Raw genomic sequence first — 23,117 nt, 5'->3', positions numbered from 1 at the left:
ACACTGAAGTGCCAAAGAAACTGGCATATGCAGGCATATGCAAATACATAGATATGTAAACAGGCAGCATACAGTGCAGTGGTTGGCAATGCCTCTATAAGACAAGAAGTGTCTGGGACACTTGTTAGATCAGTTACTGCTGCTACAATGGCAGGTTATCAAGATTTAAGTGAGTTTGAATGTGGTGTTATAGTCAGTGCACAAGTGATGGGACACAGCACCTCCGAGGTAGCAATGAAGTGGGGATTTTCCTGTACGACCATTTCACGTGTGTACCATGAATATCAGGAATCCAGTAAAACATCAAATCTCTGACATCACTGTGACTGGGAAAAGATCCTGCAAGAATGGGACCAAAGATGCCTGAAGAGAATTGTTCAGTGTGGCAGAAGTGCAATCCTTCTGCAAATTGCTGCAGATTTCAGTGCTGCCATCAACAAGTGTCAGTGTGCAAACCATTCGATGAAATATCATCAATATGGGCTTTTGGAGCCAAAGGACCATACATGTACCCTTGATGACTGCATGACACAAAGTTTTATGCCCCTCCTGGGCCCGTCAACACTGACAATGGACTGTTGATGACTGGAAACATGTTGCCTGGTCGGACAAGTCTCGTTTAAAACTGTATCTAGTGGATGGACGTGTACGGGCTTGGAGACAACCTCATGAATCCACAGATCCTGCATGTCACCAGGTGACTGTTGAAGCTGTTGGAGACTCTGTAATGTGCAGGGTGTATGCAGTTGGAGCGATATGGGACATTTACATATGGCTCTGACAGGTGATATGTATTTAAGCATCCTGTCTGATCACCTGCATCCATTCATGTCAATTGTGCATTCCGGATGGACTTGGGCAACTCCAGCAGGACAATGTGACACCCCACACATCCAGAATTGCTACAGAGTAGCTCTAGGAACACTCTTCTGAGTTTAAACACTTCCGCTGGTCACCAAACTCCCCAGACATGAACATTATTGAGCATATCTGGGATGCCTTGCAATGTGCTGTTCAGGAGAGATCTCCATTCCCTCATAATCTTATAGATTTATGGACAGCCCTGCAGGATTCAGGGTTTCAATTCCTCCAGCACTACTTCAGACATTAGTCGAGTCCATGTCCCAACGTGTTGCGGGACTTCTGTGTGCTCGCAGAGGCCCTACACAATATTAGGTAGGTGTACTAGTTTATTTGGCTCTTCAGTGTATATATGTTGCTGCTTAAATTTTAGTCAGTGGCAAAACTGATATGGAGAACACTTTAATATATACAACTTTTTAAGGTAATTATGTTGTGTATATTTCATTCAGATGAGTAAACCAAAATACCGTATCATCATAAAATCTTTTGTTGGCATATTTTGTCACCAACTGACATTCATCTAAAGTTAGTGAAGATCAATAAGGAGTCTGTGACTTTTTTTAAACCACTAAAAACATGAACTGAATTCACAGCTATAGAGCTATAGCACTGGAAACAATAAATCTGAAATAACTTGAAGATTAATTGCTCCACATTCACACAGATGATCATTAATGGCAAAGGTAGGAAATGTTGGCATAGGAATAGGCAGCAAAATCGTGTCCATCCAATTGCAGGTTTACATCACTAAAATTTTGAAGGTGAAGTTGAAGCCATCAACAGTGCAATAAGTCAGATAAACAACTACCTACTCACATTCGACAAAGCAGACATATTTTGTGATTCCAGAGCAGCAATATCAGCAGTTACCAGCACAGAAGATCCAAAAACTCTTCATATTAAAGAAATCCAAGAAGCAATTAAATCTCTACAACAGAAGTACAAGACAATTACAGTTCAGAATGTATCATCTCACTGTGTGTTAGATGGGAATGAAAAAGGAGATTTCCTAGCCAAGAAGGGCACAAACATTAAACTTTGATCTTAATTTTCTTTAAAAAAACTATGACTTGTCTTAGCAAAAAACAAAACACATGTCTCTCCATTTTAATATAGAGCATCGTGTACAATTTGATCAAAATTGATGAGACACATATCAGACACTCCCCTTGTTAGATGGTAACGAAAAAGCAGATTTTCTATCCAAAAAGGGCACAAACATTAAAAAGACTGGAAAAACTTACATTTGATATTTTGCAGTGAAACACAATATCAACAACATTTTTAAAGAAGATTTGATATTATCCAGTAATGTTTCATATAGGGAAAGATCTGAGAAAGCCTCATGGACAATTAAATAGTACCTTATAGATCAGGAGCACAAGCTGTAGCCATATTCTGCTTGACTATTGGCACGACTTTTTGGCTGTGCATCTGCATATGGTCTTTGTCCTACTGTCTCCAGAATGTGTCCTGTGTTCGATCATAAACAAAGAAGATTTAAAAGAGTGTAAAAAATTAAGTGATTGTAATTCAGAATTAAAAACATTGTATTGTGAAGAAAGGAGACAAACAACAATTATTTAAGTGCCAGAACATTAAAATAATTATATTTTCTTGTAATTAACACAGAATGCATGGGCACACAATTTCAAAGGGGAAGTTATAATGATATCATAAAACCAGATGTCATTATTAGAAATAATCTTCTGATAGAGGAATCATGCAAGAAAAACACAGATAGAAAACAAATAAGTTGTCACAAATTATGCAGTGTAATATTTTAAGGCAGCAACTTGTGACGGTATCTTCATTCAGTTAAATGCTTCTTTCTTGACCCCATGGTTATTGAGCATATGAATGTACTGAAATGTTTCTGTTGCTACTTGGAAAGTTTATTTCATATACTGTTGATGCTACAATAATTACAACAATTACAATAATAATAACTCCAATTATAATTGTAAGAATACTTATTCTTGTATGTTGTTGCAGTCTTCAGTCCTAAGACTGGTTTGATGTGGTTCTCCACACTAGTTTCCCCTGTGTGTGTCACTAATCCATGTATAACTTCTACAGTTTACATCAACTTGTACCTCATAATTTACAGTCAAGCCCATATCCTCCTCTACCATTTTCATTCCCACGCATCCCTCTATTACCAATTTAACTATCTGTGGATTCTCTGGCTATCTCTTACCAACTTATTATTTCTTTTTGTCATGTTGTGCCATAAATTTCTGCAAAACAGGATTTTGTGAGCTATATTCACCCAACACACAAGTAAAATGAAAGGCAAGAATTACTAACTTACTTCATACATAATGTAAGAAAAAGTCCATAGTTTTTACAATTCCACATGTCAATGTTGTTTAGTTCTTCTATATTACTTAAAATAAAAACAGCTGCTAATCAATTTATGTAGTATCTAAACAGAGAATGTATGGACTGAATCAGGCGACCTACGCCCCGAAGAAGTGCCTCAACTTGTGCTGCTTACATTTGACGATGCTGTCAACGATCTGAACAAGAATTTGTACAGAGACCTATTTGAGAAAGGACGCCGGAATCCAAATGGCTGTGATATTGCTGCAACATTTTATGTGTCTCATGAATGGACTGACTATGGTCAAGTCCAAGATCTATATGCTGCTGGTCATGAAATAGCAACACATTCAGTATCGTAAGTCCTATGTTGTGAACATTTTGCTTTTCTTCTTCTAGATACATTTGACTTCATACAACAGTGCATATTATGGGAATGTCTGTATTGCGACCTCATCTGTAAAAAATGCATTTTTTTGTAAACGTGAAGTGGAATTCTAAATCCATTGATGAGTAAGATTTCGCCTTCTTTAAACTAGAACATAGCTATCACAAAAGTAAAGTTTGATTCATAACGATATTTATGAGCATATAACTCAGACTATACCAAGCAAGCGAACAAGAGCGAGTCTTCTTAAAGGACAACCAATAAAAATTTTGTATTCATACTAAAGCTTTACTTGAACACATAAGCATGTCATATTTAAAATTTAGTGAAGCTGATTTTGGTACAGGTTGACAGAAAAATAAACCATCAAAGTTATTTTTTATGTTCTTACTGCCAGAAAGCTGTTCATTAAGGCCAAAGAAAACTGAATGTGGGGAAAATGTAGAAACATTATGGAGTTCACAGACAGACCTGAAAACAAAGCTAATATCATAACTCCTAGGAAGAATATGAAAATAAAAATAATTCTATGAAAAAGGGACCTCCAATTGTATAAAATAATCACTGAGAAGTAGACAGGCACATAAATATGTAACAAATATAGCAGCACAGCCTTTGAACTTACATCCATTCCCAGAGTGCATAGAGTCCCGCATTCCTCACATGCGTCTGCACACACACACACACACACACACACACACACACACACACACACACACACACACAGGCACTTGTGCATGTGTTATATATAAAAGCATTGTGAAATTTTCACTTGGATTTAAATAAAATAATAACAGTTCACTTTTTCAGAAATCTCAATATTCAGTGATATTTTTTGAACAAGTAGTGGCTAGTCTGAAGGTTTCACCTTGAAATGCTGATTAGCTAAATGCAGCAGAGGTTTGAGGGTAGGCCTTGTGTGGAGTACAGCTCTTCAGGCTTGTAGAAGGCTCAAAAAGCTGACCATGGGGAAGTTATAACAACCTTGACATGTGTTCCACATTTTGTTGTGTACAACAAAGTGTAATGGCTGAACCTGCAGTCTCAAATTCCTGTCTCTGTATATCTTTATTATGCTTTGATCCATCATTAATCAAAGTTTAATATTAATTGTCTTGAATGAAAAATAGGCCACAATTGCACTAAATTATGTTTATTTTAAACCTTGACCATGGTTTCTGCTGTAATAATATAGCCTCCTTCAGAAGTCCTAAAAAATGATCAAAATAACATCTAGACCAGTGATACAATCTACAAATAAACTTCAAAATTAGGTAAGTGATAACTTATTACTTACATACACACAATTAAATGAAAAATGTCTTAGCCCAGCAGCTGCGTTAAGACCAGTAAAATAACTTCAACAGACATAAGCCTATTTCGAACATAATTAAAATTACATATGGAACTGTATGTCCTCCCCCACTACCAATGTTATACTAGGTGCACAGTTGTCAAATGTGCTACACCGTGCACACCATAGGAGGCACTCACCACAGTGAGATATGTCTCACCGTTTATCACGCAACTAGTCAATATGTACAACAATAAATTAATAAACAAGCCTACATGGGCTGCTTTTATGTTAACAGTGGTTTATGTTGAGACAGATATCAGATATGTTAATGTGCCCTTTGTAATCTTGTACCATGTTACCACACTTTTAATTATGTTAAAAATAGGCTTATGCCTGTTGAAGTTATGTTACTGGTGTTGACACAGCTGCTGGGCTAAGACATTTTTCATTTAATTGTGTGTATGTAAGTAATATGTTATCACTTATCTAATTTAGAAGATTATGTGTAGATTGTGTCATTGGTCTAGATGTTATTTTGATCTTTTTTTTTTTTTAAGGGCTTCTGAAGAAGGCTGTATTATTATAGCAGAAATCATGGTCAAGGTTTAAAATCAACATAATTTAGTGCAACTGTGGGCTGTTTTTCATTTGAGACATTTTCGTAATGGTTGCTGTTGTCACTGCCATGATGAAAATAATTTAATATCAATATTTTGACAGTGTTAGAATACTCTTTTGTTTCTGGTACTAAAGTTCCTTTATTACAGAAGATAAAATAGCCAAGTAAATGTCTGACTAGAGACACTCAAATGTGGTAACAAAAATATCACCACTTAGCAAGAAATATCACTGAACATCAGATGGTGCTTCAGTCAGTGGGAATGGGTGGAATGACATTCCCAGAAATATCATGAAATTCATTGAGTGCAAAGAAACATGTTTTCTCATGACTACAACCTACAGCTACAATAGAGCGACAGTAGCAGTACAGGTGTTAACTCCATTTTTGTTGGAGGGCTTGCAGATTGCACTGACAGATAGCAGAGAATACAATAGAAAGACAGAAGTGAGTTCTCGTAAATATTTTATTCCATCTAAAGCACTGTATGTACATACCATCAGCCACATTTTCTCTGGTGTTTTGGTAGATATTTGGAATGGGTAGGTGGAGCCAACCAAAACAAATGCCCCTCATAAAGGCTTTCATGTGACACTCTGTGTCAACAGAAAACATTGGTTTGTTTCCCAATACAAAGAAAATTATTTTTAAAGTAAAATTGATAGAATTAGATAAATAACAGATAATAAATGATAGATAGACTAAACTTATTCTAGTGTGATATTTGTTTTGTTGATATGTATCAACAAGGACAGTAACATGTGAAGAATACCCAGTACTGCAGCAGCAACTTCCATGCTGCCCTGATCCACACAGACTGCTACCACCAAGCAGCAGTGCTGGTATCACTGCTGGAATCTGGTTATTCTTCATTTTGTACTGGGCCTTTTAATACATTTTAATAAAATGAATATCATACTAATAGAAAATTATTTGGGACCACTGCATTGAATAAAAATGTAAAATTCCACTTTAATTTTTTTTTTAATGGGAAACAATCCAATGTCTTTTGTTGATACAGAGCATCACATGAAACATGCGATGAGCAGGAGTTGACTGTGTGAACTCCATCTACACATTGCAAAAACAAAATTGCAGGAATGAGAATACACAACTTCTGTTGCTCAGTTTAACAAAATCATAGGAAAAATGAACTATAATTGATAAGTTAGATTAGTAACACAAACCAAGAGAAACTGAAATAGAATTAAATCTTAAAACTTCATCAAAGATGTGTTGGAGTTTGTTGTTGTGGTCTTCAGTCCAGAGACTGGTTTGATGCAGTTCTCCATGCTACTCTATCCTGTGCAAGCTTCATCATCTCCCAGTACCTGCTGCAACTACATCCTTCTGAATCTGTTACTGTATTCATCTCTTGGTCTCGTAGAGATTTTTACCCTCTACGCTTCCCTCCAATACTAAATTGGTGATCCCTTGATGCCTCAGAATATGTACTACCAAGCAATCCCCAAGTTGGAGTAAAACAACAAAATATCTTATGTGTTTGAACACTGGGCAACTGGAACAGCAATTATGAATCAGACATATATTCATAGAAATAGATGCATAAAAACAATACAAAAATAATATCAGACCTGGTTGATATACTTCTTAACACATATCATTAATGGTGTATACAGATTCATTGGTTTCTGGTAGACCTTTCAATCTCAAATATAAATTATAGCATTATGCAGTCTTGTAATTTAAATTAAACAGTACAAAAGGAAGATATCTCAGAGATGTTTTCGGATTGGCTTGTCAACAAAAATTCTGTCATTACTGATTAATATACAGTATATAATTATGCACATTGATATGAAGTCAAATAGTATCTCATAAATGCAGGTGCTGTTCAGGCTGTCGCTGCTGCTGATGGAGCACTATGTGTCTGCTTCATTCTTCATTCTTTTCTGCTGTTTCTGCTATTATGTAACTAACAGAGGTCTTTTTTCTTTTCTTTTTTTTTTTAATCCCTCCACCCTTTCTTTTGTTCCTTCCACTGTCCAATCTTTTACTTTATTGAAATATCAACTTCTGACGTGGCGCATAATTATTAACACCCAAAATATAAACTCTATTGCTTGGGACTTCCGTATTTTGCTTAATCACAAATATTGTATTCCAATGACAAATTTAAAAAAATCGAAACTGAATTTTGAAATGTCTTTAAATTTCTTTTAACTTAAAATGGGCGCTTTTCCTTTACAAAAAATTAAAACAAAACACACTTGCATAAACTTTCTTGTCCTTTGGCACCCACTTTCCCATCACCTCAAAACCTTTAACCTGAACCAATCTCTGAAAATCCCATCTGCAATACAAAAACAGGAGATCTGCCAGTGGAGCAAGTCCCACAAATTGTGCTTCTAACATTCGACGACTCTGCGAATGATTTGAACAAGGGACTGTACAGTGACCTGTTTGAGAAGGGCAGGAAGAATCCAAATGGCTGCCCTATAGCAGCTACCTTTTATGTTTCCCACGAATGGACTGACTATAGCCATGTGCAGAACTTGTATGCCTCAGGTCATGAAATTGCATCACATTCCATCTCGTAAGTCAAAGATGACCAATAAAATTCGTTCTTGAGCTGTACATAGCATGGGTATGGGCTTAATTTGTACATATAACACTACTGTTGGTTTTTTAATGCAGCTTATGTCTTTTTTCTTTATATATTCAGGGTGGGCAGAATAAAACTGGTCTGAAAATATTTACAGTAATACTATTGTTAATGAACATCAAAGAAGATGCTGGAAGTGGCCACTGTTTTCATTCACCATACAGTCCATTTCATATAATTTGGCCACTAATTGTTACATTTGCCTAAAGACTTTCAGTCTTAAACTCTTGGAAAAACAGTTCTGTACATGTCACCCATGAATTACACTTCACCACATAACACTCAACAATGAACACACCTGTTTTATCATGAGCACCATTTGCAGTTACATTCAACTTGTCACTAAACACATACACTCCTCTCACTCACTCAAATGTAATGACATGGCACTCCTCACACTCACTCAAACGTAATGACATGGCAAAGTGTTCAGAACAGAGCATGCAGGAGTTGTGTACGTACAGCCATATGACAGCACTGATTGGTGAATTCATTAGCAAAGGTCAGTTCTGCATCAGTCTTATAAATATTTTCCAGACCACTTTTAGTTTGCTCACTCTATACATATATATAGAAATGAATAATCTGTGATATGCCCAAAAACTAGCCATTTAAAACATAAGTAGCAATAATGAAATTTAAATAAACCTAAATAACATATTATTAATACCTGTTAAATTGTCAAGAAAGTAAGCAAACTTATACAATCTTATCAGACTCCTGGATGAGTGAAAATATTCAAAAAGCATAGTAAATCAAGTCTGAAGACAATCAAATTATATCAAAATGTCATGTATTCTATTTGCAAATGGGTCTAATGCCTTTCGGAATTTTTCAGTGTAAATTTATTATGTGTTGTGCTCTTCATTTGCATGTTTTATATACTGAAAAAATCATATATGTTATACCTGTTATTAACAACTTTGTAACATTTCTATTTTTTGCTACAACTGAAAATTACAACTCTAATTTACATTGTCTCTACTATGTGTCTATTAAGGGTATTCTTCACTAATGAGCTGAAGGCATTGTTTTAAATGTAATTCTGTATTTCTCTGTGAATTAACTTAAACTAAGCTCAGCTAATATGATTTTAAGTAATAAAATACATAATCTATCCTTTTCATTATATTAACATAGAAGGAAGATAGAGTTTGTTAACTTACAGCAAAAAGCAAGACAGTAAAACAAGCATAACCCATATTACACAGAATTATATCTATTAGCGAAACTATACATGAATTTATGAACTTCCAGCATGCTGGAGTAGCTTGGGTCAGCAACTTTTGTTAATCACTAGAATGAAAATCCAGTCCAAGTTGCAAATTTTTTACTTTTTATTCATTCGATGACTAGTTTCAGGCTGAGACCCATTTTCAAATCATCCTACAAGGCAGAAAACCAAATTTACACTGATGTGTAATATAGTTGTATTGTTTTAAACTTACATAACAAAGTAAACAATGACCTTTCTGAAGATGTCAAAAATGTGCAGTGAACATTTACAGTGCATACAGATATCTGGCAGTTTACTCATTCCACTATTGTAAGGAAACCTCAGGAATGGGGTGCCCTATCAGGATATAGGAAACTTTTTTATTTATGAACAATTCCACGATAAAATTAATACTTTTTAAAATCTTTACCAAAAAGAATGAAATACTTAAAATTGCTGACCAGTAATACATAGCAGCACCACATATTACAAAGTCGTATGCCATGTTGGCACATAAAAAATTGTTAAAAGTGAACAGCAACATTAGTATTAAAAGAAAACAAAACAATAGGAGAACTTTTTAAAATCTTTTCCAAAAAGAGCCAAATACTTAAAATCTCTGACCAGAATACAAAGCAGCACCACATATGGTGCGAATTACAAAATTGTATGCCATGTTGGCATGTAAAAATCATTAAATGAATTGTTTATGACTTGACATTTCTTCGTTCCATGCAGAATTAAGGAATTCAGGTCTGTTATACAATTTAGACATGTAATTGTGAAGAAGACATCAGAGGAGTATACAGAGCTAGGGAAGACAGTTATTCAGATATAATGAGCTACAAGAGAGTAGATGCCTATTCTAATTTTTATTTATAAGAACAACATTAGATGTATGCTGATGATGTAGGTAACCATTATTTGAGAAAATGTAAAGTGGAAGATACCAAGGCTAAACAATATTGATCCAATAAAGAAGAAGACAGATTTCGCTGAATGAGTGTGTTGCACAAGAAGTAGTTTATTTCAAGTATTTTCTATATTTCTGTTGCTTTCTTCTATCTGGCAGTATCTTTAGGGCTGTATCTTTTGTATTAGTGGATTAGCATAAAATTAAAGAGGCATTTGGTGAGTTTTTGTGGCACTGCAGCGGTTTTGTTTCAGACTAAATCCACAGTTAATTGTACCTGAAAAACAATGTGGATCCACTATCTTATTAACTGTATTTTATATGAGAGCATTTGAAATGAAAACCTTTAATATTTATTATAATGCAAATGAGTGAATACAGGAAAATTAAAAGTTACAGATATATCATTTTTTGATATCATAGTTCCCATGATGTGCTATGCATGTATTCCATCACTTTGGATGTAGATGAATATCTCATGTGGAGATTAGTTTTGGTTGTGAATTCATCCACTTGTGCACCACAGTTTTTCCTCTTCATCTCTTCTCCTCCTAGCACTTCTTTGACCTATCTGAACACATAAAAATCACTCAGAGTGAAGTCTGGTGCTTAAGGTTGCTGTGATAGACATTCAGATTTCATATCCCATATTATTGCTACAGCTGAATGGGTAGTATAGGAATGAGCAGTGTTGTGTTGCAACAAAACATCTGAAATCCAAATTACTCTTCACTGTCTGAATTACTGGTCACTGTTCATCCCCTTTCCATGTAACACTCCAAAATTACATCTTTTACATCCCAAAAGAGAGTGAGTATGACTTTTCCTACCAATGATTGATGTAGAATTTTTAGGTTTTGAATAGTGTTAGTGCAATTTATCGCTCAGTATTTTCAACTCAGGTTGGTGGTTGTACAGACAGGATTCATCTCCTGCAACAATTCTGTCCATAAACCATTACCTTCAGCTTAGAAATGACACAAAGGTTCCTCACAGGCATCAACATGACAATCTGTCACTTCAACTCTTGACTAATGTGGCACACACAGTGCTAAAAAATTTGCCCCTGTTGCATCCCTAAAGAGAATAAGCAAGACTTTTCCTGCCAATGGTTTTTTTGAGAGCTATAGCTCAGTCTTTTCACTTCACGGTGGTGTTAATGCACCCAGGTTTCATCTCCTGCAACAGTTCTATCCAGAAATCCATCAACATGACAATCTGTCACTTCAACTGTTGACTGATGTGGCACACACAGTGCTAAAAAAATTGCCCCTATTGCATCCCTAAAGAGAATGAGCAAGACTCTTCCTGCCAATGGTTTTTTTGAGAGCTATAGCTCAGTCTTTTCACTTCACGGTGGTGTTAATGCACCCAGGTTTCATCTCCTGCAACAGTTCTATCCAGAAATCCATTACCTTCGACCTGGTAACAGTCCCAAAATTCCTCACAGCTATCAGAGTGACAATCTGCCAATTCAACAAACTGACTTGGCATCCATCTTACAGTCTCTTTATTGAATCACAGCATGTTGTGGACAATATTGTGTGGTGAACCAACACTAATATCGAAAATAGTGGCTATTTTGTTTACAGTAATGTCTGTTGTCCTACAAAAGCTCTCTATCACTGTGTCAGTGTTTTTGTTCAACATTACTTGTCTTGGATACAAGGTATATTCCACATGTGATACATCTCTTTTAATTCTGCACCACTTGTACACTTGCTGCAGGAACACAAATGAATCACAGCACTGTCTTTCATCCTGCAGTGCATTTTCATAGGTTTAATAACTTTGCTGTTCAAAAACCATATCACAAATAACTGCTCCAACACGGTACAAGCCAACAATAGCGTGGCCGTCTTTACACTGAAGCAGCTTCCCTCCCTGTGATGCAACAACGGCTGCCAACTTTTGGTCATTTATCAAAATACAAGGACAACTCCTGGCAAGTGCCATATTAATAATACACTATTAGGACTTTTATTGCACTTTTAAGTTTTTCATTTGAATCACTCTCATAAATTTTTAATCAACAAAATGTCATGAAAACAAGCAGTCTAAGAGAGATCCATTATGCGTAGTGCAGTGTATGGTTCAGATTCTAGGAAACATGTGACAGTGCATTTTTACATCTCAATTCACAGGACCAACAGTATTTAAACAATGTATGACAGTTTGTCAGTGATGTTTGATACCAGATAAGGCTTGTACAACATGAGCACTCATTAATTGTGTCCCCCCCCCCCCCCCCCTCCTCTCTCCCCAGCAAGTATTTTATCCTGTTATATTAGATGCATAGTAGTGTGATGGCATCAACTGGAATGGATTATCATGGGTAATCATAATCCAACACCAGCCATTCCTCCAGGTAGTACTTTAATGATTCTGTACACCTTATTGCTGAAAGTATACTCAAAAGTTAATTTCACTTTTTTTTATTTTCATCTGCCTTTCTTACCTAAAATTTTCATCAGGGTCCTGTGGTAATGAACAACTAAAAAATCTGAAATGTGATTTTCAGTGGGTATCTGTCAACAAGATGTAAATTGTCCACTTTCATAAATTACACGATTTTGTAGAAGTTGGGTTAAGGGTTTTCTGAGTGCTTTATGGGTAGTAAGTTTGTGGGACTCATTTCAGAATAAGAAGATAATATACATTACATAGAATTTTACAGAACATAAAATGAAACTACTAAAGGAATCATAGTCAAAGATGTTAACAATAAAGCTAAGTGTAAGTCAAAGCAATTAAATAAATTAAAGTTTTTGAAACAGCAACATACTAATGAATGACTAAAACCCAAACCTTTTGGTATAACCAGAAACTGATTGTATTTCAAAAAGATGCAATGCAAATTGGTTTATGATAGTTGTGTAGATTGTGCCAGGAGATCCAAATATAAATAGCATAAATATTTTGAATATGAATTGCCCATACATTAAGAAAATATATGAATTAATGATGCATGCTAAAATTTTAGGAATTTTTACCACATTCTAAAATTTTAGGAATTTTGACAAACTGATTGAGAAAGCCAGATATGAAGGAACAAAATTGCTCTAGATCAGATAAATATCAGTAGAACAGACACTGGATTAAATATTATCTTTCATCAGAGTTCACTGACCATTCTTCAAAATGTTTGTGTGATTTTGTTGTAAATATCAAATGAGTTGCACTTGTTTTGCTATCTTGCTTCTTGCCTTAAACACAAATAACCAGATGAATGTACAAAATTAATCAATATCTATTCCATTTCCTAAAATGTTTGATGTTGCTCCTCCACAGCACAATATCCATTAGAAAATTGCTTCAGTATCTGAAGCCAAAACTAGTTGTGGCCTAAAATAAAGAACAAATTAACAAGTACAGTGGGTATTTATTAATTCAGTGCACATTTGTGGAGCAGAAGTGCTATCCAATCATGGAGAAACTAATAAATACACACATACACTAATGTTTTAGTTCAAGAAATGGTCCATGTTTTGAGATTTTTATAATTTTTCCAGCATCTTAAGGGGGGAACTAATCTCAGTGAAATGAATACAAAATGAGCAGTGATTTGAAAACTGCTAGTTAGCTTGTGCAGTACAATTGAAAAGAAACATACACACATTTGTAAAGTTTTGCACTGTAAACCCTGGAAATAACAACATTTTCAGTTTTTCTTCCATTTACCATTTGCATACTTCTGATTTCAGTATCATTAAACTTACTATCATTGTGATTCATCTGAGAAGCAGTTCATGCAACTTCACAAAGGTGTAATTAATGAATTGATTTTGTTATATTTTTAAACTTATGGTATTAACTACAGTCTTTATTATTTCACCAGGCACAGTTTTGGTGAACAGTTCTCTCAGAAAAAGTGGTCGAAGGAAATTGGTGGTCAGCGTGAGATCCTAGCACAGTATGGAGGTGTGAGACTTGAAGATGTCAGAGGCATGCGGGCACCATTCCTTGCAGTAAGTGAATAAATAATCTGTCGTTCAGAATAAATAATCTGTCGTTCAGTAAAAAATCTGATCTGTAATCTATTACTGGTTGTTAAGTAGTACATACTTTACAGCAACAGAAACTGAATTAATTAACAACAAAAGATGGAGAAATCAGGATAAAAAGCAGGGAGCAACCTACAGTTAGTTCGTGACTGTGGCTAATGGACAAGAGAGATCATCAGTAAAAGGGTGATATTACAGGAGTATCCCAGGGCTACACGCCAATCCTGAAGTGAATTAAGGTTCTACTGTGGTCAAAGTTAGTGTTGAATGTTAATACAGACGAATGTATTCTTTTTAAACATACATATGAGGCTGTCACATCTCAGACTCACGAACTAATGACTATTTATATTTATGCAGGGCACAATGAAATACTAATCATCACATGCCACTCTGATAACACATATATATACAACACTGCAATCCACATTGGCTGCCACGTAGATGTGAACACTACCACAATAGTTCCATACAATTCACCTTCTGTATTTCTTGCTAATCACTTCAATTACAGCTATTCTTTAGGGTCTGCCCATGGCAAAGGTGACATGCTTACCTTTCGATATCAACCACTGAATTCGAAGCTAATATCACTGAAACAGCCTTCTCAGCACTTTGACGTCTATATGTATGTGCACATATTTATGACCTATGTGAGTAAACAAGCAAGTATGCTAAAGAATGGATTTTAGATAACCTACAAGTATCAGAAAAAAGATTAAGTTATTGGAAAACAAGATTAGGAAAGATACAGAATCTACGTCACAGTTGGAATGTGGCATGGAGAGAAAAATAAATCGTAACTGCAAGGCCAACAAGTTTGACTAAATCTTTGGAGCAAATCAAAACTCTTTCTCAAATAATCCAACCTCCTGTACTGAGCTTACCTCATGATGTGAAGGAAATTTGAGGCTACTGCAACTAACTTCCTCTTTTCTATGGAAAATTGCCCAGCCATCTTTTTTTGAGTTTCTACAATTTCCTTAAATCTTTGATCAGTTTCTAGGGCATGTTCCACAACTCAGTGTCAGCCCTTGTTCATGAGGGCTAATGCTCTGTCTCTAATAATCCCACTGTTAACAGCAGATTAAATTATCATCTATTACTGACAAACACAAAGAAAATAAATTCTCTTTCTAATGTAGTGGACATTAAAAAGTCTTGTTATTAGGTGAACAAAATGTATAGGAAATGGAACAATAAGGGTAGAGGTGTATGCGTTAATGAGGAGAAGAAACTGTCCCAAATTTAGCGTGTGGAGAGACAAGACAGAGGAAATTAACCAGAACATAAGCATTAGATCCAACTTCTATCTTGCATCTTATATCCCTTCCAGTTCTAGCTTTAGAGCAATGTTTGCTTTCACCAACCAACTGTAATCGTCCAAGAAAAAACAATACCACATCAGTAGCAAAACATGACTTTTACAGGAGAGAGAAAAAATTGTCTTAAATGTAAGAAACATTTCAAAGAGAATCAAAATTTTCACTTTAGCACTAGAATTAAGTTTTTGTTTACATCAAAACAATAAAACATTCTTCAAATGGCTTGATTATGGCAGGTGCACTTGCAACAAAATATTATTGTTTGTTGTTGTTGTCTTCAATCCAGAGATTGATGTGATGCAGTTCTCCATGCTAGTCTATCCTGTTAAGCCTTTTCTTCTCTGAATAACTACTACAACTTACATCCAATTGAACGTATTTACTGTATTCATGTCTAGTCTCCCTATAGAATTTTTACCCCCCCCCCCCCCCCCCCCGCCTCAAATTATCTCTGTTACCAAAATGAGTATTCCTTGATGCTTCAGGATTTGTCGTATCAACTTATCCTTTCTCTTAGTTAAGCTGTGTCACAAACCTCTTTTTTTTTACCCAAATCAATTCAATATCTCTCATTAGTTATTCAGTTTACCCATCTAATATTCAGCATTCTTCTGTAGCACCGCATTTCAAAATCTTCTTGTCTGAACTGCCTATTGCCCATGTTTCACTTCTGTATAAGGCTACACTCCAGATAAATCTTTGGAAAAGACTCTCTAGCACTTATGTTTATGTCAGATGTTAAAAAACTCGTCTTTTTCAGGAATACCTTTCTTGCCATTGCCAGTCTACATTTTATATCCTCTCTGCTTTGTCCATCATCAGTTGTTTTGCTGCCCAAAAAGCACAACTCATTTACTACTTTTGTTATCTAATTTCTTAGTCTAATTCCCTCAGCATTGCCTGATTTAACATAACTACATTCCATTGCCCTTGTTTTACTTTTGTTGGTGTTCATCTTATCACTTTTCAAGACACTGTCCATTTCATTCAACTGCTCTTCAAAATCCTTTACCATCTCTGACAGAATTACAAAGACATCAGCAAACCTCAAAGTTTTTATCTCTTCATCCTGAACTATAATTCCCTTTCCAAATTTCTCCTTAGTTTCCTTTACTGCTTGCTCATTGTACAGATTAAATAGTGTTGGGACAGGCTACAGCCCCATCTCACTCCCTTCTCAACTATGGTTACCTTTTCATGTCGTTTGACTCTTATAACTGCAGTCAAGTTGCAATACAAGTTGTAAATAACCTTTCACTCCCTGTATTCTATTCCTGCTGTCTTTAGAATTTCAAGGAATATAGTCCAGTCATCACTGTCATTTCTTCAACCTTTCTTCTATGATAAATCATAGGTTGAGCACTGCCCCGTGTAAGCCTACATATCTGCAGAACCCAAACTGATCTTTCCTGAGGTGAGCTTCTACCAGTATTTCCATTCTACTCTAAATAATCTGTGTGGTTATTTTGTAACTATGACTTATGAAAATGATTATTTAGTGGTATACACACCTGTAAGCAGCTGCCTGCTGTGGATTTGGAACTATTATATTCTTCTTGAAGTCTGAGAGTATTTTGCATGTCTCAAATATTCTGTACACCAGATGGAGTAGTTTTGTCATGGCTGGCTCTTCCAAGAATATCACCAATTCTGAGGGAACATTGCTATTTCAGGGACCTGGTTTCCACTTTGGTCTTCTAAGTGCTCTGTCAAATTCTTCTCACAGTATCACATCTCCCATCTTGTCTTCACTGACTTCCTCTCTACCTTTTCTATAATAGTGTCTACAGGTTCATTTCTCATGTAAAGCCCTTCTATACATTCCTTCCATCTTTCAGATTTCCTTTCTCTGCTCAGCACTGGTTGCTATATGAGCTCTTCATATTCGTATAGCCGCTTCTCTTTTCTCCAGAGGTATCTTTAATTTTCGTATAGCATCTATCTTTATGCTAGTTATGCATGCTTCTACATCGTTGCATTTCTCGTCCGTTTCCATTCCTGCATTGTCATTTTGCACTTCCTGTCCGTTTCATATTTTAGACATCTCTATTCCCTTTTGCCTGCTTCATTTTCATTTTTTGTCAGTTATGTTCAATATATTGTGCACTGTAGAAGTATTTCCACTGGGCTTTGTTCTTTCTCTGTATGATCCTCTGTGTCCTACACTATTTCACCTCTAAAGATTATCTATTATTCATCTTCTGCTATGTTCATTACTCTGTTATAATCATTGGTTCTTTCAACTCATCCAGGCCCCATCCCCTTAATTTCCTACCTTTGCATAATTTCTTCACTTTTAAACTGCAATTCATGATCAGTAAATTATGATCAGAGTCCATCTCTGGCTATGGGAATGTCTTACAGTTTGAAATCTGTTTTTGAAATCTTTATCCTACCATTGTTTAATCAATCTGGAACAATTCAGTGTCTGCAGCTTTTTTCCATGCATCCAGCCATCTTGTATGGTTCTTAAACCAAGTGTCAGTGATGATTAAATTATGCTTTGTGCAAAATTCTGCCATGAGGCTTCCTTTTTCACTCCTTTCCCCTTAGCTCATGTTCTCCTATTATTTTTTCTTCTCTCCATTTTACTGCTATTGAATTCCAGTCCATTAACACTATTAAGCTTTCATGTTCCTAGCTATCTGCATAATTCCTTTTATGTCATAACATGTTCTTTCAGTCTCTTCTCATCTGGGCAGCTAATTGGCACATAAATGTGTTTATCATGGTTAGCGTTGACTTCATATCTGTCTTGGCTATAATAATGTGTTCATTATGCTGTTCATAGAAGCTTACCCAAATTCCTATTTTTCAATTCATTATTACACCTACTGCTTCACTACCCATATTTATTATTTATGCTATTTATATGAGATTTGTTTGTTAAAGTGTATTGTGTGATTTACTACTTTTGTAATGTTATTGAATTTTAAAATGCAAGTAGTAATAAAAGCTGATATTGCTCTCCCTGTCAGAAAAGGGAGAACTGCTAAATTTTTTTGTAATTGATCTGATTTTGCCATATTAACTTCAAGTATACCTTTGTATAACTTTAGGAAGCAACCATCTGCAGGTATTTTTCTTGTGTCTCTCAGGATTTATTTCCAGTCCTCATTATTTATAGTATACAATATCAACTGGATGGTATTGTACTGCTCTCAGTTTGATAACAGTTTACTCACTTTTTTAACAGCTATTCCAGGTCAAAGTGAGTCATAGAATCACAAACATTTGTTCACATAGTTAGTGAAAAAGTGTCTGGGTAATGGGATTTGTAAGTTTGTATTTCTTGCATCTTTACCTTCATTGATGTATTGGGTAGAGTGTGTAGCTTCACAGTCTTTGAGCTTCATCTCATATCATCTTCATAATCAGTATGCCTGTGTCAACTGATTATCTTATGAGAGCATTTTCTAATATTACATTCTTATTCTGATACGATATGTACAGCCTCCATAACACAAAATTATTTGGACAGGAGTTTTTCTAATTGTTCTGGAGTTTTCCTTCATTCATTAGAGCAGGCTTTAGATGTCCTTTTCTTAATATTGTGTAAGTTACCATAAATTAGTTGGGTTCCACTGCCTTGCCCCCATTATTTTTCTGATGAGTTATCTGAATATTCTGGTTAAACTTCGGAACCAGCCTCTAACAATGAGTGTAATGCATTATTGTTGTACGCAGAGGGAACTGTACTTGCAGTATAGGTTTTGGACTAAGTGGGTACAGCCAGCAAAGGTTCTAGATGGAAAATTTGAGAATTCAGTTTAAAAAGTTCAAAGATGAAGGTGAAGTTAACGTATGCCTGAAGCCAACATTACCACAGCTAATAATCATCATAACAAAAATTATGTGTGCTGTTGTATGATCCTGGAAGAGCAACTAAGATCCAATATACAAAATGAATTCTTCTTCTATGCACGTTACTTCACTGCATTTACACCTGTTCTTTTTTCTCTCTTGTCTGTTCTGTATTCATAGGAGAAACAATTTCTTCTTTGGCAAACAGATCATATAGTGAAACTTGTTTCCATGATCTGAGCTATGACTCAAGATCAGCTTGACCAGAGAGAGAGAGATGCAATGAGCAATGCCGCCATGCTGTAGTTGCACATATTTTTCCATTTTCTGTGGTGATTTTTATCTTAACCACTATGCTCAGGTTAGATATTATTTTATTCATTTGCAATTACAGAACTTTACACTACTTTTTACTGTGTGGTATTCTTTCATATTTATTCTGTTTGTAAAGAATTAGAAATTCATTCTCACCACAGTAACAGCAGATGTGTTGAGAGTCAAGGATGTCAGCTGATCATTCATTTAGTGTTTCATCAACAGATTGTACATTATGTATTTGGAAAAATAAATTAAAAGATCCAGGTGGCAGGAGCTCTTGAAAACTTCTCCAAAGTTTTCAGCAGAGTATATCATGATGCACTGTTATCAAAAATTGCAATGGGTGGTGTCCCTGGAAAGCTCATACAATCACTGGAAAAGTGTCTCAGAGGTTGATAATGGTGTACAGAAATTATACATGACAATGCAAAACTACTGTAGAGGAGATGGTAAAGAATAAGGAATATAGACTTTGCTGTGCCTTGGTGCTCCATTTTAGGTACATTCCTGTTCATATTTTGTAAAAATGATTTACCAGGTTCTTTAAATAATAAGAATCTGATAACTGTGTATACTGATGAAAAATCCCAGGCCTGTTGTGCAGACAGTGAGCCCAGTCTTATTGAAGAGGTTCAAAACTTAATTTGAAAGGCAAAAGTTCACACTAAATGAGACACCTGAAAAGTTAACATACAAAGCACAAGTATTATTCACTTTAAACTGAGTGAGCCAAGTAGACAAAATATTGTGAATGATGAGATTCTGTCAAAGACCAGTTTGAGAGGTAAATCTTTGGTTTTATACACAGCTGATCAGCTTTCACGGAGACAGGATGCTGTAATAATATTTTGTTGACATTGCCCATGCACTTGAAATTACGTATTGTGAGCAAAAAAAATGGATTTGAATTTGTTCCTATTTTCCCTTTTTCCCAAAGAAGAGACCTTTGAAAGCCAAAAAGATGTGGCAGCATTTTTTAAATTTATGTCTTTCAGTCATTCTCCAGTTTCTTGTGATTGAGTTGCCGTAGACTGCCAATCCTTTTTTTTTCTCAAATACTGTCCATAGTATAGCAAATTTCTAAAAATCACAAGGTCTGATTTCAAATGTGTCACACATGTATACAGACCACTGAGTTTGACTTGAGAAGTAACTGACTAGTCATATTTCTGGCAGACCCTTATTTTGCAGTGAAAATAGTGTTCATAGATCAAATTGTCTGCAAAAGTACTGTTCATATTGCATTATGAAATACACATTGTCACGATAATCAGTGTGGAATAAGGATAATATTTCCTTTTTTTTTTTTTTTTTTTTTGAGTAGTTATCTATTTAAATGCTTAAAACTGTTTTACACCTTTCCAGATTGGTGGCAACAAAATGTTCAAAATGCTCTATGACTTAAACTTCACATACGATTCTTCAATGCCTGTGTATGAAAACCGCCCACCCAGTTGGCCTTACACTCTTGATTACAAGATATTCCATGACTGTATGATTCCACCTTGTCCAACACGATCTTATCCTGGTAAGTGATACCATAATTCATCTGTGATATTGTTTTTGGAAATATTTGCCTTAATTAATGTCCAGTAAAACATGTAGTATTATGTTGAAATCTTGGTAATGGTAATGGTGATGGAAAAGCTGACTTTGAGACTGAAATCATTTTTGATCCATTTTTGTCCTATAGAATATGGAGTTAGAGAAAGAGACCGTCTGGATTTCTTCACCTGCTTCATTCTACAGAATGTACCTTTGCTAGCACGTTTGCTCTTCTCTCTCCCTCTACATAGTGTCCATGCTATAGTCACAGAGTATCTCTCAAAAAGAGAAGTGAATAAACAAACATCTGATTGTTCACAGGTGTCTGGGAAGTCCCCATGGTAATGTGGCAGGATCTCAATGGTGGACGATGTTCTATGGGTGATGCATGCAGCAACCCTCCAACTGCTGATGGTGTCTATAAAATGCTCATAAAAAATTTTGAGAGACATTATACAACTAACAGGTATTGTGTTCCCAACTTTTCTGTGTTGTTTTTTATATCCTGACAGATATTTGTGTCATAAGAAATCATTGCATAATTTATGCTGTATGTTGATTTTTAGATAGAGGCAGGCTTTCATCAGCTGAATCATCCATTGGTATGAATTTATTCCAGGCAAATATTTGTCCTTATTTAAACTGTAAATTGGAATTAAAAAGATAAAAGAAAACATTCATAATTGTAAATCCAGCCAGTGGCACTGGAAACATTGTTCATTGACTCTTTAGACTTAGTTGTTTTTGTATAGTATGCTCTAAATAATGCGTTAAGACAGTGAAAAGGTAAACATCTTTGGCAAGAGGAAAGGTAGACACAGGGCACTAAGAATAAGAAAGATCTCATTCAGTGACAGATGTCATTCAGTGGATGTGAAGGATTGGCCAATGAAAAGATGAGAGAGCATAAATAAAAAAAGAGAATCAGGCAGAGGATGAAGTTTGAACACGAGAATCATCAATAGCTACAGGGGCATCACACTATCACATATACTCTAAAGTTACTGAAAAAAAATATAAATGAGATTTAGGAAAATAGTGGTGCCTCTTCTCGAGAAGGAGCTACATGGGTTCAAGAAGAATTGCAGCACTATGGATCTTATCTTTGCGATAAGAATACCGACTGAAAAGTACCAGCAACATGGAAGGAATATTGTGATAACATTTTTTGATATTGAAAAAGTTTATAGTAGTGTACCTTCAAACGAGATCTAAGAAAGCACAGATCATCTCAAGATGACAAAGTATTTAACTACCTTTATGATGAATTTGATGTTGAAAGTTCAGTCATGTCAGATTTGAGGAATAAACTACAGAGTGTCCATAATTAAAGTTCCAATTTCAAATTGCTGTAGAAAGAGGACCATTGCTCAGAATGATGTAAAATTTAAACAGCATAGTATTGACACGAGGGGAAACATTATGGAAAAATATTTAACAAAAATTTTAGCAACAGATGCCGCTGTAAGCATCTCAACGTAAATGGTGTCAGCTACAAATGACAAATGAATATGACTATGTCTGCTATGGTTTGAGTTGTACATTACACCATCTATACTGTCCAATGTGCATGAACTAAGCAAGTTTGGCAGTCAACAGTTGTGGCACTGTTAGTTTGGCAAGATTGTACCACAATGGATGAGAAAAATCAGTTTCTAAGTTTTCTGAGGCCAAGAATTTCAGGAAAAGCAAAATGACATCAGTTTCTAATTGTCATGAGACAGGCACAAGATATGTTCAAAATACAGTGTGCACTGTTTCCTGCCACAAGTTGAAGTCGCGAAACAGCATGTTCCACAACAGACCGGAGTGCCTTTGGGGTTACATCCAGAATGTGTTGCACAATGTTTGCCATCAGTTCATCTATGTTTGT

At 35.5% G+C, this 23,117-nt stretch overlaps 1 protein-coding gene across 11 annotated transcripts in view; it reads left to right on the top strand.

Annotated features, from left to right (window-relative positions):
- LOC126191547 (uncharacterized) overlaps positions 1-23,117 on the top strand; it is a 344,682-nt gene that overhangs the window by 296,343 nt on the left and 25,222 nt on the right. For 10 of the 11 annotated variants that reach the window (XM_049906193.1, XM_049932534.1, XM_049932525.1 and 7 more), the window contains 4 exons: positions 7,825-8,050; positions 14,087-14,216; positions 21,065-21,227; positions 21,566-21,710. In XM_049906193.1, coding sequence (XP_049762150.1) covers positions 7,825-8,050; positions 14,087-14,216; positions 21,065-21,227; positions 21,566-21,710 — 664 coding nt within the window. Of the gene's footprint in view, positions 1-3,321; positions 3,548-7,824; positions 8,051-14,086; positions 14,217-21,064; positions 21,228-21,565; positions 21,711-23,117 lie in introns of all 11 variants that reach the window. The other variant, XM_049932466.1, reaches the window with a different exon arrangement.

The sequence above is a fragment of the Schistocerca cancellata genome, chromosome 1 (genome assembly GCF_023864275.1).
Source record: "Schistocerca cancellata isolate TAMUIC-IGC-003103 chromosome 1, iqSchCanc2.1, whole genome shotgun sequence".
NCBI lineage: Eukaryota > Metazoa > Arthropoda > Insecta > Orthoptera > Acrididae > Schistocerca > Schistocerca cancellata.
The sequence above is the reverse complement of the archived record's forward strand: the minus strand, read 5'-3'. Positions and strand labels throughout refer to the sequence as shown.